The 17,385-nt window shown below is 41.8% G+C and overlaps 1 protein-coding gene across 4 annotated transcripts in view; it reads right to left on the reverse strand.

The window, feature by feature from the left end:
* The window catches only part of SBF2 (SET binding factor 2), a 271,896-nt gene that overhangs the window by 117,687 nt on the left and 136,824 nt on the right, over positions 1–17,385 (reverse strand). For all 4 annotated transcript variants that reach the window (XM_048486741.1, XM_048486740.1, XM_048486739.1 and 1 more), the window contains one exon: positions 994–1,126. In XM_048486741.1, coding sequence (XP_048342698.1) covers positions 994–1,126 — 133 coding nt within the window. The remainder of the gene's footprint in view (positions 1–993; positions 1,127–17,385) is intronic.

A 17,385-nucleotide genomic window follows, 5' to 3' on the forward strand; every position in this document is an offset into this window, starting at 1 on the left:
GTGCAAGGAAGAGCTGAAAATGGGAGAAAGACGTTTTCATTAAAAACAGCTGAGATATTGGGATGACAACGAGACCGAAATGGCTTTATCCTACTTAATAATCCTACTTAGAGTTCAATGCTTTGAATGTTCTACCTGCAGGATTGGATCCTGCAGGTAGCAATAATTTCATCCACAAAAATGATGTGCTGGATTTAAGACCATGTTCTTTGGTATAGTCAAGTCTGATGTTTAGCCAAGAATTTAACACTGTTTGTATAGTGGTTAAGAATGATGGACTCTAACCAGGTTTGATTCCCCACTCCTTCACCTGATCAGCAGGGTCTAATCTGGTGAACCAGGTTTGTTTCCCCATTCCTCCTCATGAAGCCTACTGGGTGACCTTGGGATAGTCACAGTTCTCTGAGGACTCTCTCAGCTCCACCTACCTCACAAGGTGTCTGTTGTGGGGAGAGGAAGGGAAGGCGTTTATAAGCTGCTTTGAGACTCCTTACCGTTTAGAAAAGAAGGGTATAAATCCAAATTATTATTCTTCTTCCTTTTTCTTATTATCAAGCATTCTGATACATTCACTGACTTTTTTGGAGTAATGTATTGGAAGGGATGTTACTAGTCAGGGTGGAAATTCAGGATTTCTGGATTTTAATCACAATGATAAATCTCAAATGGAAATAGTTCTGTGCAAGTGTTCTTTGATGTGACTCTGGAAATTGAGCTGCTGAGAGTCACAACAGGCTACTTAAACTAGGTTTCCCTTGAGCTTTCCCTCATATCAGCCAGGCTTCATATGAGAATAAATAACAAGACTTGTCCAGTTCTATGGGCACCCAGGGTACCCCTGGCAGCCCATCTGTAAAAAGGCAAAGCTGAACAATATCCAGTGAATTTTTACTACGCAAACCTTTGTGTAAACCTTGAGATGACAAGAATGAAGAAGAATGACAAACAATAAAAATATTGATTTCATTTTTAGAGTTTCACAATAAAGCTTACCTGTATTTTAGGGGATAAATTAGAGATTCTAGAGCTCTACAGGCATCACTCAGTCTTTGGTAACTTGCAGAATGAAAAAGGATTTTGTTCTCTGTAAGGACTGCACAGAAGAGGCTCAGCACATTTTGAATTCCTTTGTTAAAAATAAGAAATTTGAGACATAAATGGACTGCTAAAAAGAAGAAAATTAGATGAAATAATTAACAGACTCGCTTTAGAAACAACCTGTGGTAGGAATACAACAGGAGCTTTTCACTTTTCTGTGTTTACCGGTACTTTTTAAAGTTGACAATCTATGCGATGATTATTTCACCATGGTTGGAAAATTATCTTTTAGACCTTCAAGATATTTAATCCTATTTCTTAACAGTGCCCAACGGTGACCTCAATGGAATTTAGTACAACTACATGTGAGTCAAGAGGCCAGCAAGTTACCAACCTGGTCTAACTTACCAAATGTTACACAGTGTGTCCTAATTCATCAGGCTGGTATCACTGAGAAAATAACTAAATGTTTTCTTTACCCAAACTATACAAAATGTCAACTGGAAGTCAGGTATCTGAACCAAAGCCAACGTGAGACACGGCAGAAACTACAGATTAGCTGACTGAAAAATTTAACCAGATCCTGCAAGAACCATGTAATGAACCAGATGCAAGTAAATACAGCAAAAGCTATTAAACATATGGCTAAGGTGTGTGATCAACTATATTATTTGTTACTTCCAACTAGGAAGGCCCAGCATTTCAATTTGCAGAGGGTGACTTCTGCTGATCCTTTCATTTTTGCCGATTTGCCCAAACTGCTGCAGACTTCCATTTTGACACTACAGAGCCTCATTAGCAGATCTAGCCAGAGGGAGAGATGTGGCAGATGTGCTTCCTTAGACAGCTCTAGGATGTATGCATAACGCACAATTCTCTTGCATAGCTCAGGGAATCTAACTTTCCTTCCCCCCAAACACATGAAAACTTTGCTTGCATATCCTTTCCCCAAATTCCTCAGATCTTTCTTAGCATGACAGAAATCATGAGTGTTTTTTAAAAAGGCACTTGAAAAATGCTGTATTTTTACCATTGCATGACAAGAATGTATTGCAATGGATTAAGATGAATAAATCTTTTAAAAATCTTAATTCTAATGCCTGAAATACTCAAGAGCCTATTAACCCAGATCAATGCTTTCTTTTGAAATTATTCTTATGAACAGTTACAATAAGTGAACTTTAAAAGATATGCATCAAAAACATTTATTTTGCAATGTTTGAGTATGTACTGTCATATACTGTTACTGCATTAATGTGCTTATATCTACTTACTACTCAAGCCATGTATGATATTCCTGAATTCTAGCAATTTTTTTATATAAATTGCAAAACGTAGAGGTTCTACAATAGGAATAAATATGAAAAATGATGTGGATTCTGTATTTTAATGTATTTTACATTATGGATTATGTGTTGTGTATTGGATTATCTTGTATTGGTGGTTGTTTTGGTTTTATCTTGTACACTGCCCAGAATCCTCTGGAGGTGGGCGGTATACCAAATTTAATAAATAATAATAATTTTAAAATTCCACTATTGCCACATATTTAATTCTGAAGGAATACATTATGCTCCTATTTTAGAACACCATACAAGTACCACCATATTAAAATAATTTTATGCATGTTTACCAAAATTTTATGAGGGGGTGATGAATCTGCAAAGGTATGGTTTTCTAAAAACTGAGTGTTTCTATGCACATACAAGAATACAAATCAGCATGTATACCATAACTGTGACTCTGGGCAACAGTAGACCTTACCCTGGGGCTTAATGTTATGCTCTTAAATGTCTGTCTTCCCGTGCAAGCTATCTGAAATGAGTTGGGGGCGCCAAAACATCTCCCCACACAGGCTGATTTTGCAAGCCCCAGCAAGCCCGGCATTGAGAAAGCCAGCTGCTGCAAGAATTAAGGAAGCCTGACATAGCCCCGCCCACTCTCTACGGTGGCCCTGAGTGTCCAGAGGGCGGGGGAGAAATACCACTGTGCCCGCAGGAGGAGGACTGGGAAGCTCCGCCTCCCCTCCCTCTCACCCAGAGTGCAGTGCCTTATTCTCCATTAAGTCCTTGTCATTGCTCTCAAGCCTTCTCCCCAGCAGAGGGGCGCCGGTGAGCACAGGAGAAGTCCAATTATGGGGGTCTCTTATGATTCTTTTGAATGTTTGTTTTAGACAGATTGTTGCCACAGGGTGTTGGGAGCAGGTCCTCTCCAGAGCAGTGGTTGGTTTCTTAATTTGGAGGGGACAGGTTGGTCAATAAAGCAAAATAGAAGCTATGTCAGCTATGGGGGCCATCCATGTGCCTCAGAAGCCATGGCTCCCCACTCCAGACTCTGGGGGCTTTGTGGGGGGGGGCAAGCTGCCCAGTCCCCATGCTTAACTCGGAAGGTCCTGAATCTTTGCCAGGCCGTCTCCACCTGGGCATGTTGTGGGGAGTTTGCAGGAATGATAAACACTGTTTCTAAAAAATACCCACCCACCCCTTCTACTACAGGTTTGTCTGGTAACAAGAATACTGGAACCTTGATACTTGTTTTAAAATGAGTAGAGTACAGGTAGAGGCACTACTGCAAGGTGGCAGATTTACCCCACATCAGATCCACAAAGATAAATGGGGAAAGCCTGCTATCCAAGGCACTTCAGCCAACTCACAGTTGTCTCTCTGATTTTCTTTCTTTGCTCAAACTGCTTTTGGGGGGAAGGGTTCTCTTATTCCAACTTCTGATGGGGGCGGTGATTTGTGAGAGATTTACATGCTTAAAAGTTAATTCTCACTTGCACTGGCCTGGAGCTGTTTCTCAGGCTAACAACCTACCTCATAGGGTTGGTTTGAGGACAAAATTAGGAAAGAGAGTTGGTGGAGAGAGTCATGTATGTTTTGCTGGTGGTGGGAGGTGTTTTGTGAGCTGGTGCAAAAAACATCGTTTGGTCGTTGTGGGGGAGGGTGGTCGTCCATACCTGGGGTGGGGTGGGGGGCGCCAAACTTAGATTTTGCCCCCGGGCTCCAGTTTGCCTAGATTCGCCCCTGCCAGAATCTAATCTAGTCAAAGCAAGTATAAAAAATAAGTGGGGGACTCGCAAAGAGCATTTCCTTTCCCCTCTCCTACTTCTTTTTCCCCCTGGCTGAGAATAACTTTTATTTCCAGAATGCTCCCTTTTTTGCAACAGCATCCATAATGACACTCCTTTGGAACTGATATGGAAATGCAATAATTATACAGTGCATAACTACAGCGAGATATTACCCATCCAAACAGTCCTTTAATTTCCTTCTAGAGGTTTTATAGCTCTGAAGACAGTCTCATAATATATAGCATACTAAAAGTAGCCTCTATCATAATTCAGTGTTGCTGTTTATATGAGTAAGCACTTTTCCACCTGTAAGAATTTGTTCTTGGAAACAAGTAAACGTATTCCATAAGGTTTTCATTTAAACAAATAAAACACTTGAGTGTATGATTTCAGTTGTACAAGATCTGGAATTCATCAGTTCTGCCTTCATCATTAGGTGATATTGCAGGAGAACAAATTAGTATTTAGAAGTTAACACTTTGTACAGTTCAAATCCATATAGCATGTGAAATTAAAATAGTGATAAACACTGAATATTTATCACTGTATATCACACCGTATAGTGATAAACATAGTGATAAACACTGTTTAAACAAGAACAAGAATTTTTTTTTTCAAAATAGAAAATCCAGTGTACTAGTGTGGAGGGTTTATGCCAGAAAACACAACGTTCATCATTAATGGATAGGGTTGCCACTATGGCCTCCCACTAGCAACCCCTGTTACCTGCCACCACTCTGACAGCAGGCAGGAGAATTTTTTAAAAAAATCATCATTGACCTGATGATATTACATCACTTCTAGGGGGAACCTGGAAGTGATGTCACACCTCTCTAGAAATTGGTTATCATAGAGTTTCTAGCAAATCCTAGAGAGGTCTCATATCTTCGGGATCGCATATCCCCATATTGTCTGCGGATGTAACTTTATTTCTCAAATGGGAACTTACTTGTGATCCCAGCCCTAAGGACACAAGGTTGGCCTTGACCAGAGCTAGGCCTTTTTTGGCCCTGGCTCCAGCCTGGTGGAGCTCTCTGTCAACTAACACCAGGGCCCTGAAGGACCTTGTTCAATTACGCGGGGCCTGTAAGACAGAGATCTTACGCTGGGCTTTTGATTGAAGTCATCCATCCTTGTCAGAACATCAGTTTGCCAGCCTCCCAAACACTTGCTACTGATGGTCAATTAGACCATTGTTATAAACATCAGTGCACACGTATTGTACCATCTATTTACAGCACACCTTCTCCCTTGATTCTTGATTACTTTTGTTTAATAGGCTGAAAGGTACTTATCGCCATCAAGGGTAAGAAAGGAACTGGTTTAGGCTGATTTATTTTAATGCTGCTTTTATGTATGGTTTTAATTGAATGTAAGCTGCCTCCAGCCTGGCTGTGGCCAGGGATGGTGGGGTATACATTTAATAAATTTTTTTTAAAACATCATTTCTGGGTTTTCCCTGGAAGTGCCATAACATTGTCCTGCTGACAGTGCCTCTCCATGTTTCCACCCCCTGAAACTCCTGCTTGTTGTCAGCCACTCACTGGCAGCACTATTAATCAGACTTGTAGAAAAGGTAAGGTTTTCTGCATAACTGGGGGTCTTGAATGTGCAAATATATTGTGTACATCAAAACTAATAGCCTGGGAATAATGGCTTGATAAATACTTCTCAGATCAGATATAACATAAAATCTTGATTTATTTTAGCTATGGTTAGTCTGTAAATCTTGGTTTGCCTCATTACTTACTGGTTTAATTTCCTTCTCTCTGTTGCCTGGGAACATGTTGCCAGAAAACAAACCATTCTTAAGAGAGAGTGACTGTATTCACACGTCACCTCCACCCCCCAAAACCCCCCAACCCCACACAGAAATATGCTTTCTACTGAGAGAATCCACTGAAATACCAAGGTTAGTAATGTCTTTACTGGTTGGCAGCTACTCTGCAGGTTCTCAGGTAGAGGTGTTTTACTTTACCTGTTAATTTGATATTTGCACACCATAGCATGCAGCATCATAAACTGAGTCACATAATATATTTTAACAGTTTATATTTTTAAAGTAATCCACATCTAATATCTCAAGTCCCAAGAGCTAAATATGATTCAGAGAGCAGCCATGTTGGTCTACACAGCAAAACAGCTAGATTGATTGATTGATTGATTGATTGATTGATTGATTGATTGATTGATTGATTGGATTTGAGTGCAGTAGTACCTTAAAGACCAAAACAATTTTTGAGGTATGAGCTTTTGAGAGTCAAAACTATATCATAAAAATCTTGTTGGCTTCTATGGTGATACTGGACTCAAATCTAAATATAACTGTTTTGCTTTCTTTTTTCTTTAAAAATTTTTACTAAACAAACAAGCAAGATATCCCTTTCAACTTCTGAATTATGATTTAGAGTAACAACAACAACAATCTCTGAAGACAGATTAGTGTCACTTCCTCCTGCTGGAATGTTTAACTATATTTGTTGGTAACCTTGAACTGTTTTGCTGAACCTTAAGGTACGTCTGATGCTGACTGGCCAGAACACAAACCGACCAGACAACATAATGTTGATTATTACAGATTATGCTTCCATAGCACACATACATCCTGTTCAACATTATCCCATATGCTGGAAAATTTTTGAACAGAAGTTTCCTGACTGACCTTCACTGGTCTCAAGGATTTGAAAAGATATGCTATTTGCAGTAAAATATCTTACTTCCTACTTTAAAAAAATGTAATCAATCAGACTGCTTCCTGTTGTTCCTTTTAAAATGATTTACACTAAAAGACAAATGGATAGACCTAATTATTCAAACTGTTACAGTATCATTCCATTGTGAAATGTTCTCAGAGAATAAAAATTGCTCATTTTGTTTAGGCATTTTATAATCAGTTTTAGACATAAGATCAGGGAATTTACTAGTATCAATGAACTAGCTTCCAACGGGATACAAAAGGTTTCTGGCTCTTAGAACCAGTGAAATAATTAAAGGTTTAACAGAAGAAGTAATCTATAAATTAATGAGACTAACCCACACTACCAGAAAGCTTTTCTGAGTGATTTTGGAGATTGGCACAGGCTAGTACAGATGCTGAGCAATGCAACATCTTAGCGGGAAGGAGTAACAAGTTCAATTAAGAAAGAAAAAGTAATGTATTTAAAATATTAAGAAAAACCAGTTGCAATGTATAAACGTAACATGAGCATGCAATTCATAAATTTAACTTGTTGCTGTCTAATGTAGCCATGTCATAGCCAAAACAATTATTGGCAATGGAGAAGGATTTTTTTGGATTTTTAACATATTTCCTTAGAAAGCACAGGCCTGAAGTAGCTGGACTGGGAAATTATTTATATCATCTGATTTTTTTTATATGCTGCATAGTAGAGTGAGAAAAAAAAGGAAAAGTATATCATGTATACCTAAGAGGCACAGGAAGGGAGGGCAATTACTAGAAATTCTATGGTTTTACTCAGAAGTGTTGTCATGACATCGACAATGACACATGCTCCCCCCCCCACTCTTCTCAATATTGTTGTTATTACAAAGAGCCATGATAACCGGCTTTTTTCACACACTATGGCCCTTTCCGCACGGGCGGTTTATGGCGCCCTGGGGACGGCAAAAACGCCGTCCCCAGGAGCCATTCGCACAGGGGGCGCAGCTGTTTCGCAGCCATGCCGCCCTCGTGCCGCCCGACCGGTGCGAAGCCACCATTTCCCAACCTCGCTTGACAAGCAGGTTTTTGGGAAATGGTGGCTTGGAGCCGCTGCCGTGCGAACGGCAGCGGCTTCCAGGCGCCTTCACCCCCCGACCGGGCGACTTACCTGTCCTGCGGCCCTCCGGCGCGTCGCCGAGGCCTGGGGACACGCTCCCTTTGCCCTGCAATCCTGGAGCGGTCGAGCAGGGCAGGGGGCATGTCCCCTGGCCTCGGCGACGTGCCGGAGGGCCGCAGGACTGGTAAGTCACTCTGATGACGGCGCAGCTCTGCTCTGCGCCGTTGTCTCGACGGCGCTGCGTCGTCGTCTCGGCCGATTCTGGGACCGTCCATGCGAACGCTCCCAGAGGGGTCAGGTCGGCGTGGATTACGGCGTGGACAATCCATTTTGTGGATTACGCCGACCCAACCCCTTCCGCCTCCGTGCGGAAACGGCCTATGTATAATCCTATCTCATTGCGCATAATCCTCGCAACCTGAAGATTTGATAGATAAGTCACCATTTAGCCAAACACCTTAAATCCCTGTTCTTTCAACCCCTGAGGGGCATCCCCTGCATTAAAGGATATAGAGTTGTAAAATTTCAGGAAATTTTGAAGCTATGGGAGAAAATGTTTCTCCCCAGGGGTTTTTTTTTTGTAACCCACTCCCTAGAAATTTTCAAGAAAAAAAAACGTATGCAATATTTAGTGTTATTTTAAACTTAAACTAATATTACTGTTTAACATCATTTATAACTTACTTATCATACAGGATTGCAATATTTGACATATTTATAGAATTTAAAGTTAATACCTTCATTTTGTACAACCAAAATTGCAAAAGTGCCCAATACTTGAAAGAAGATTGCAAGCTATGCTATTTTAGTACATGTACTTTAATTTTTGTTATCTTGTTAAAGAGAGCTAAGTTTTCAGAGAAACTTAGTTTTACTCTGAGGCCCTTTCAGCACGGGCCAAAAGCGACAGCGGCGGGCCGGTAAAACAGCGTTTTGGCAGGGACTGCTTGCACAGGCACCGCTGCCAAATCGCTGCAGCGGTTCCCGGCTCCCACCAAAACGGTGTTTTTGAATCTCGCTCAGGGAGCGAGGTATTTTGGAAACGCTGGCTTCCATTCGGTGCCATGCGAATGGCACCGGGTGGAAGCTGGCGTTTCTCTCCCAGCCCTCCCAAACACTCCTTACCTCTGGTCGCCTTCTGTCGCATTGTGAAGGCCAGGAGACACGCCCCCTGGCCTCACTCTCCAGCGTCGTCACTCTGGCAAGGGGGGGCGTGTCCCCTGGCCTCCACAACGCGACAGAAGGCAACCGGAGGTAAGGAGTGCTTGGGAGCGGCACAGTCTGTGCGAAGGCTGCGCTGCTGCCACTGCTTCCAGCGGGACTGTCCATGCGAACGGTCCCGCGGGGGTGCACCGGCATAAACTATGCTGACGCACCCCCCCTCAGTGCCCATGCGGAAAGGGCCTGAGTCTTTGGTGCAGTTTTTACCTTACCTCCTTCTGATCTTGTGTATGGAGTGCCATTTACATGCAAACCCTAGTGCAGCTTGTCTGTAGCTTTGGGCTGGGTTGCCATCAATATGCAGATGACATCCAGCTTGTTCTGCTGATGAAGGGCTATCCAGCCGCTACCCCAGATGTTCTGGCACAGTGACTGGAAGCTGGGGCTGGATGGTTGGAAAAGAGCAGATTAAAGTTGAATCCATCAAAGATGAAGGTCTTGTGCCTTGGTCAGGGGAAGGGCTGGCTGAAGGCTTCCAACTTCCAAGACATGTTATGGTAGCATCTGTAAAAAGCCTGGGGGTGATCTTGGAATACTCCCTATCTATGGACAATGGAGGCCCAGGTAACAAACATGGCAAGGGTGCCCTTCTATCATCTTCGTTAGGTCAGACAGTTGGCCCCTTCCCTGTCCCACTCTGACCTGGCCACAGTGATCTATGCAACGGTCACCTTCAGGTTAGATTACTGCAACCCACTTTACATGGGCCTACCCTGAAACTGACTTGGAAACCGACGCTGGTCCAAACATTTCCCACTGGAGTGGGAAAGGCCAAGTTTCCCACTGGAGTGTCAGTGAGAGAGCACATAACCTGTGCTATGGCAGCTGCATTGGTTGCCAGTGGAATTCCGAATCAGGTTCAAGGTTTGGGTACTAACCTTTAAGGCCCAAAGAGGTCATATCTGTGAAACCGCATCATCCCATATTGCCCACAAAGGACGCTTCAATCCTCTGAGAAAAATCTCCTGGTGGTCCCTGGCCCTAAGGATGTGCAATTGGCCTTGACCAGAACCAAGGCTTTTTCTGCCCTGGCTCCAGCCTTGTGGAACTCTCTGTCGGCTGCCACCAGGGCCCTGTGGGTCCATAAACAGTTCCGCATATCAGAGATGTTCCACTGGGTCTTTGGCTGAGGTCACGTGCATTTTGATTACACCTGCTCGCTTCCCTACAGCAACATTTTACCACCAATGTATTGTCAGTCTGTTTTACTTCCTCTTAGTCTCTCCCACATTCAGACAGTATCTGAAGTACAGGGGTTACACCTGAGGTGAGATGAGTGGGTTTTGCATAGGTTTTTGGGACTGTTTTGCCATCTTGCATTTTAATACTAGGAATGTATAAGTTAGTTTTATGGATTATGTATAGAATGTTTTTAAATATATTTATACACCACCCTGAGCCTGGCCTTGGGGTGTGGGGGTGGGTGGGATAGAAATCCAATAAAATAAATATAATAATGTTTAAATATTAGGAGCAAAACTGCCAGACCATGGCCGCACAGTCTGGAAAACCCACAAAAGCTAATTGAAGCTAGCCATGAAATCCTTCAACAATACACTCAATCTAAAAACTTTATTCTATATGAAGGAAACAAATGACTAGTGATAGCAAGTCAAAGACAGATATTGGAGTCAACCCTCCAAAATGATTTTTAAAATCACATACATGCATAAATTCATTAATATTGTAGATGTGTGTGGAGTAGACAACAAATACCATTGACTGCTAGGAAATACCAGCTTATTGCTGTGGAGGCAATATATTAAAAAGCCTTTACTTGAGCTCTCAGCAGAGAAAGAAAACAAACAAACAGCAGAGGTTCATACAGAACTTTTCCACAACACAAAATAAGTACACCAGCAGGCCAATACAGGGAAGTTTAGACATCTACTTCCATTTGTTATGGCTTATTATTAGCTTATCATGGCTAAAGATTACTGCATGTATATGGTTAGAAGTACATTAACATGCAGGTAACATATACATTAGCTCAATCAATTATAAGTGAGCGTAATAATCACATTGGAATATTAGAGTTATTAGAGTTATTAGAGTAACCAGAGTTACACTCTTCCAAATCTATTGAAGTTAATAGGCTTAGAAGAGCATAATTCTATTTAGGCTATGCCTATTAAAGGTTAATAAATAAATAAATAAATAAAATAATTCTATTTAGGAATGTCCTATCTATCACAGAAACAAAGATAATTTCCTTGTATGTTTCACTGTTTCATAGTATGTTTCACTGATCTAAGACCATACCCACCCTTCCAAAGAAAGGAAAAAAATGAAACAGGATCATCAGATTCTGATACAGTAACAACAATTTAATATGCTCAGAGGCTTTCTATGCTAAAAGTGTTGGCTTCCAGGGATGTTTTAATACAAGTGTCTGCATTTCCCCACATATTCCCTACACAAACTATTAGAGAATACTGTGCACAATCTTAGTACAGAATGATATTGGCCTTAGATTTACAAGGCAACAGAATGTCTTCCACAATTTTAGACTGTGTGGAGCTCCTCCTGGCCCGCTATGTGCCCCTCCACCCCTACTGCCTCTTCTGCAGAGGTCTCACTAAGCCTAACTGAGAAGACGGGAAGGGTGGCTGCAACACCAGGATCCTCCTCTTCTCCACTGAGCTCTACTTCCCAGGATTCTGGGCAGCACCAGTTACAACCTACCTGGCCTACTTCTAGATCCCCCTTATATAACCAGTGGGATGCCATGCCCTGTGGCCATTTTTAATTTTAGTTTTATACCTTGCCCATCCCAAAAGGGCTCAGGGCAACAACAACATGTTAAACCTACATTACAGGTAAAAATTATAATTTTTAAAATACTTACTATAACTTTAAAGATAGCCCAAAGGTAGGACCTGTCTGTGAAAAACGCACCTTTATTAACATATAGAGCCAGTATAGCTCTGTGTAGCCAGGGTTTCTAGAGCACTTGCACTCATGCTCAGCCTGGCAGGGGTGTGTGGCCTCATGTGGGGGGGGGGGACTGCAGACAGGCCTGGGCACCATTTTGCCCCGGTCTCTGGTTTCCCTTCCTACGCCTCTGCCTCGCTTCCCCCTGCCATGGCCGGAAGCGAGGGGGCTGTCAAAGCCTTGCAGAAGCCTTGCTCTAGCTGCCATAGCAGGGGAAGTGAGGAACAGGGTGGAGAGATCCCCTTCCCACCTCCATCTGAGACCCTGCGGGGCCTTAGATGGAGGTGGGGAGGGGAAGTGGGCCAGGCCGCACCCTGTGCTGGGCTCAGATCCAGCCTGGATCCAAGCCCGGCGCAGTGTGCAGAGATCCCCTGCTCACCTCCATTGGAGACCCCGCGGGGCCTCAGATGGAATGGGTAGGGGAAGCTGGCTGCTGTATTTCCCACCCTAGACTTATACTCGAGTCAATAAGTTTTCCCAGTTTTTTTGAGCAAAATTAGGTGCCTCAACTTATATTCGGGTCGACTTATACTCGAGAATGTATGGTACATTTTTTTTGTGATATCACACTGGATCCAGATTAAATTAGCGATGCTACCAATTCCTCCTTCCTGCTGCAGACACTTCTTTTATCATTCAGGTTCCCATAGCCCCTCAAAACACCATTTTGTGGGGATCAGTGTGTGGCAGTCAGAGAAGGCAGGACAGTTACATTGTTTCTGGAGAATTTAATCTGGATCCAACCCATCACCGTGGTTTGAAGGACTGAATGTCACATCGCCATTAAGGTTCTGAAAGTAACTGGAGATTGGAGAGTCTTGATAATATTTACAGAGTTGGAAGGCTAGAAGCAGAAATAGTACAATAACAGAAACAGTGGCATCATGATGTAATATTGCAACAAGGAAGAAGAAAGGATGAGGATGCAAAGTAAAACTGAGAGTAAGAAGTAACACTATTTGTAGTGTATCATCCTCATCATATCAGAAACAAAAATGGCTGTAAAGAAGAAATATCTGTACTGTCAAAACACATATTTTTGGTACAGATCAAGTGCTGTAGTTACAACTAACAGCCCCATCTAAGGGGCCAGAGCCTGGGTGTGGCTGCGTCACCGCCCCCAAAGAGGCTTCCCAGCAGCATGGAGAGGCTTAAAATGCCAAAAAGCCTCCCTGCTGCCAGGAATGCCCTGTTGGGCTGATTTTGGTGGCATAAGTCTGCAGTCTTGGCTACCAGTGCAACAAGGTAAATGGCTGGGAGGGAGCAGAGTACAGAGTACAGTCAGTTCCTCCCTCCTGTGCTGTGTCCCACCACTGGGGAGGGCAGTGGTGGCTGTACACCCATGGATTCACCGCTACACTGGGACAAGTTTCCTGGGGAGAGCAAATCTACCGGCACCGTGGTACACCGCTCCCACCAGTGGATTTGTCCCCTGATCCTGGATGGAGCTGTATGCTGGATTTCAGTTTATCATAAGAAAGCCTGTCTCTGCAAACCAGCACTGTTGAGTAACAAATAATTAATACCTTTACTTACATGGTGAGGTAGTCTGTGAACAAAATTTGCCTAAGCACACTTAAAGTAGTATAACTAAGCAGATTTTAAGAAAAGACTTAAAAAAGAAAAAGTTTCTCTCATGGAAACCAAAACTAACCCTGGATTCATGTGTTAAAAAGACTGGCAAAATTTATAAACCAAAGTACTATTTGGCAATAAAAAACACTCCAGATGTTATCTTTCAACACAGATGAAGAATTTCAGCTAATTTTGTTTGAGAAAACCTTAACATTTCATAAATAAAAATATACAACTATAATGTTCCTGTCACCATATATAAAGTCGGTGTTTCAAATGAAAGGAAGAACCCCGGCAAACACGTACGTAGATAAAAGTTTATTTTCTTTGATTTGCTTATTCCGGATGAAGTTTCTCTGCATGTTTTAAAATTGGTTTCCAGAATAGTTCGGCATTCAACTTCCAGGAGAATAAAATCTTCTCTTGACAACGAATACTCAAAATAGATGACTCATAGGCTGACATCCTGCAAGACGCATATATATTCTAGTGTTGCCTTAAAACATAAAAGGTGACTTTCTAGTAGTCTTGGTCATAACATCCTGAACATCTGACTGGCAAAATGCAGATGTATGACGTGACACTACTAACACTCATAGACTGTAAAGATCCACATGGTCTGAAGCCTACGTGCTACAGAAATGTATTCCATTGTTCTTTATTATAGTCGGCTGAAAACTTCTCCAAAGAGTACAATTACTTCTGTACCAATCAAGTTTAATTCTCAAAGATCTTATGTGATTGATAAGTGCTGCTATTATTTGAGCTTCAGACATGTGGGATAAAAAGAAAGAGAAGTCACTTTGTCCAAAGAAATGAACATCACTTCTGCAAAAAAAAAAAAGAGTCTTATTTTTCTCTAGAGCTACAGTTTATAATGACAAATTGTGGGGCCATGGAAATTTGGATTTTCTTTACATTCATGGAACCAAGATATAAATTATTCCACACTAGCCAAATGCCTGCTAAATCTGATGTTAGACAGACAATTATGTATTTTTATTTTATTTACAGAACAAATAATGAACTGTATGGATCATGGGTGCTGTACTGAGAAGACAAAAAGGGCAAAATTGCCACTCCTGCATCAGAGAAATAGGAAGATGAAGATTTTATCCTCTTCCCCCCTCCTCAGTGAAGCACCCCCACCCATGTGGCTACTAGTACACTTGATCCTGTGACCCTGAGAATCAGCTTTCCTAAAGTCAGAAACATGTGCTGGAGAGCACCTACACACTATTGAAACCAACCCTATGTCCAGTAGACCAGCTACATTAGACAGAGGCACTATAAAACAGAACATTATTGAATTCTGATCCGACCCATCTCTACAACAATCTCCTTATACAAGCCATTCTAAGTTTAAAATAAAACACAGTGGAGTTTTATGTGAAACTACATTTGAATGACAATATTTGGCTTTCATTTCTGGTCATGTTGCTTATTACTCTTGCTGTCATCCATCCTCCTAAAACTCGTGAGATTCTAACAGTTTCACTAGCAATGCTGAATCACTTGTATTCTCCCGTTCTAAATTATATGTGCTTTGATTGACTCCAAGGTAAATGCCAATGTTATGCAGGAATAAACTTGTTCACTAATGATCAGTGAAGATGAATAATGCAGAAGGGAATGACTGCCAAGATTTTTTTCCCAAACATTCCAGAGCATGGCTCCATATAACAATAGTCTACAATTTGCTTTGTCAGTACTGCGACCTGGGGGCAGCTAGTTTCCAACTCCATTTTCTGTGGCTTGGGGTGTATTCATGCTGTCTGAGAAACTTGTTTCAAAATGTTCTAGTCTTTCATTCCTGCATAAGGTTTATTTTAACATTTGAAAGCAATCTGTAACAGAAGCAGAACCATGCGTTGGCTATGATAAAGTACGCTAAGCATATCTCCTAAATTTAGCTTCCTTTGCAAATGGTCTGCTTAAAATTAGGTAGCGCATACTGTATTTTATGTTTTCACTTCTTGTGAAATAGCTCATCTGTTTACTTTTAGTTACCCTTCACTAACCAATCATATATTAATTGATTAGCTAGCTAACATCACTGAACTGACAACCAGAAAATAATAGTATTGGCATAAATAATCACTGTAAAATTGTTACATTTCTTTCCCTCCCCCTTGTATAGTTCCCATGTTTGGGTTCGTGCTAAATGGTTACACTGAGCAGAGGCAACTTTCAAGCACACATGCATCAAATAAGTTTTCTAGGGATTACAGATGACTGCAGGAAGGGTAAGACTGCCTTCCTTTTCTAAAAAAGATCACATACTAGATCAGTCTTCATTAGTATTAAAGATACAAAAGATTACTGTAATCTTTTACAGCAGTGGCGTAGTGGTTAAGAGCAGGTGCATTCTAATCTGGAGGAACCAAGTTTGATTCCCTGCTCTGTCGCTTGAGCTGTGAAGGCTTATCTGGGGAATTCAGATTAGTCTGGGCTCTCCAACACACTCCAGCTGGGTGACCTTGGGCTAGTCATAGCTTTTCGGAGCTCTTTCAGTCCCACCTGCTTCACAGGGTGTTTGTTGTGAGGGAGGAAGGGCAAGGAGATTGTAAGCCCCTTTGAGTCTCCTACAGGAGAGAAGGGGAGGGAATATTAATCCAAACTCTTCCTCTTCTAATATTGAGCAGGTGCAAAAGTTAATATTATCTGTGGTGCAGTGCCTCAATTCATGGTGAATAATATTAGCAGCTAATCCCCCTCCACCGAATTCTGGCAAAAAAAGAGTCTAACAATCGAATAGTAAACATATTGGAGGCAACTGTAAAAAAGAAAGATTATGTTCTGGTCACTGTTGGACTTACAGACCAATCAAAAGGGCTCCGGTGGCCTGTGATGGCGTCGCTGCCATGCTGCTTCCAGAGGGCTTCCAGACAGCGCAGGGAGGCAGTGACAAAAAGAACCCCTCCAGTCACCTGAGACATTCTGTGAATTCCCAAATGTATTCCAAGCTGCCATGTTTTTCCAGGTTGCTGGCAAATTCACACTACCTATATACAGCGGTGGGATTCAAATAATTTCACAACCGGTTCCGGTGGTGGGATTCAAATAATTTCACAACTGGTTGTTTGAAAGTAACATTTTAACAACTGGTTCTGCCGAAGTGGTGCGAACCTGTCCCACCACTGCCTATATAGCTTCCTTGCTATTTGTCAGCTGCAACATGAAAGTGGAATAGGGCAGGGGAGCCCAGGGCAAGCCAAGCCACCTCCTACTTACTCTTGTCTTAAGATAGTATCTTTCACATTTCCCTTTCTGTTTAGCTTTTTCATTGAACTTTTGAACTTTTCAACACAAACAGAACAGGTATTTTACAGCCTTCACTCCCCACTTGCCAGTTGACAGTGTCCTAAGTCCTTCTGTTCAGCCACTGCAAAACATTACCTAGAAGATACTATGAAACAAGAGATCTTTCACATCCCTCAACACCTCCCTTTTAATTCTTGCTCTTTCACCATGATCTGTGATTGTATTTTTTATCTAAAAGAAAATAAAAGTTGGTAAAGTAATATGGGATCACAGCCAGAATACTCATTCATTTGTTCTCTCTTGGGATAAGAAGGGGGAACTCTTTTTATTGTATGGAAGATATATAAATAGGTAAATTGTACACTGCTTTTGACTGTAATGCTGTTTTGTATGACAGAGTTTCTATCATGGATCTTGGTAAACTGATAAAAATACCGTAGATACTCGCGTATAAGCCAAGTTTTTCAGCCCTGTTTAAAGGCTGAGAAAAGCCCCCTCAGC

This window comes from Sphaerodactylus townsendi, linkage group LG02 (assembly GCF_021028975.2).
Source record: "Sphaerodactylus townsendi isolate TG3544 linkage group LG02, MPM_Stown_v2.3, whole genome shotgun sequence".
Taxonomy (NCBI): Eukaryota; Metazoa; Chordata; class Lepidosauria; order Squamata; family Sphaerodactylidae; genus Sphaerodactylus; species Sphaerodactylus townsendi.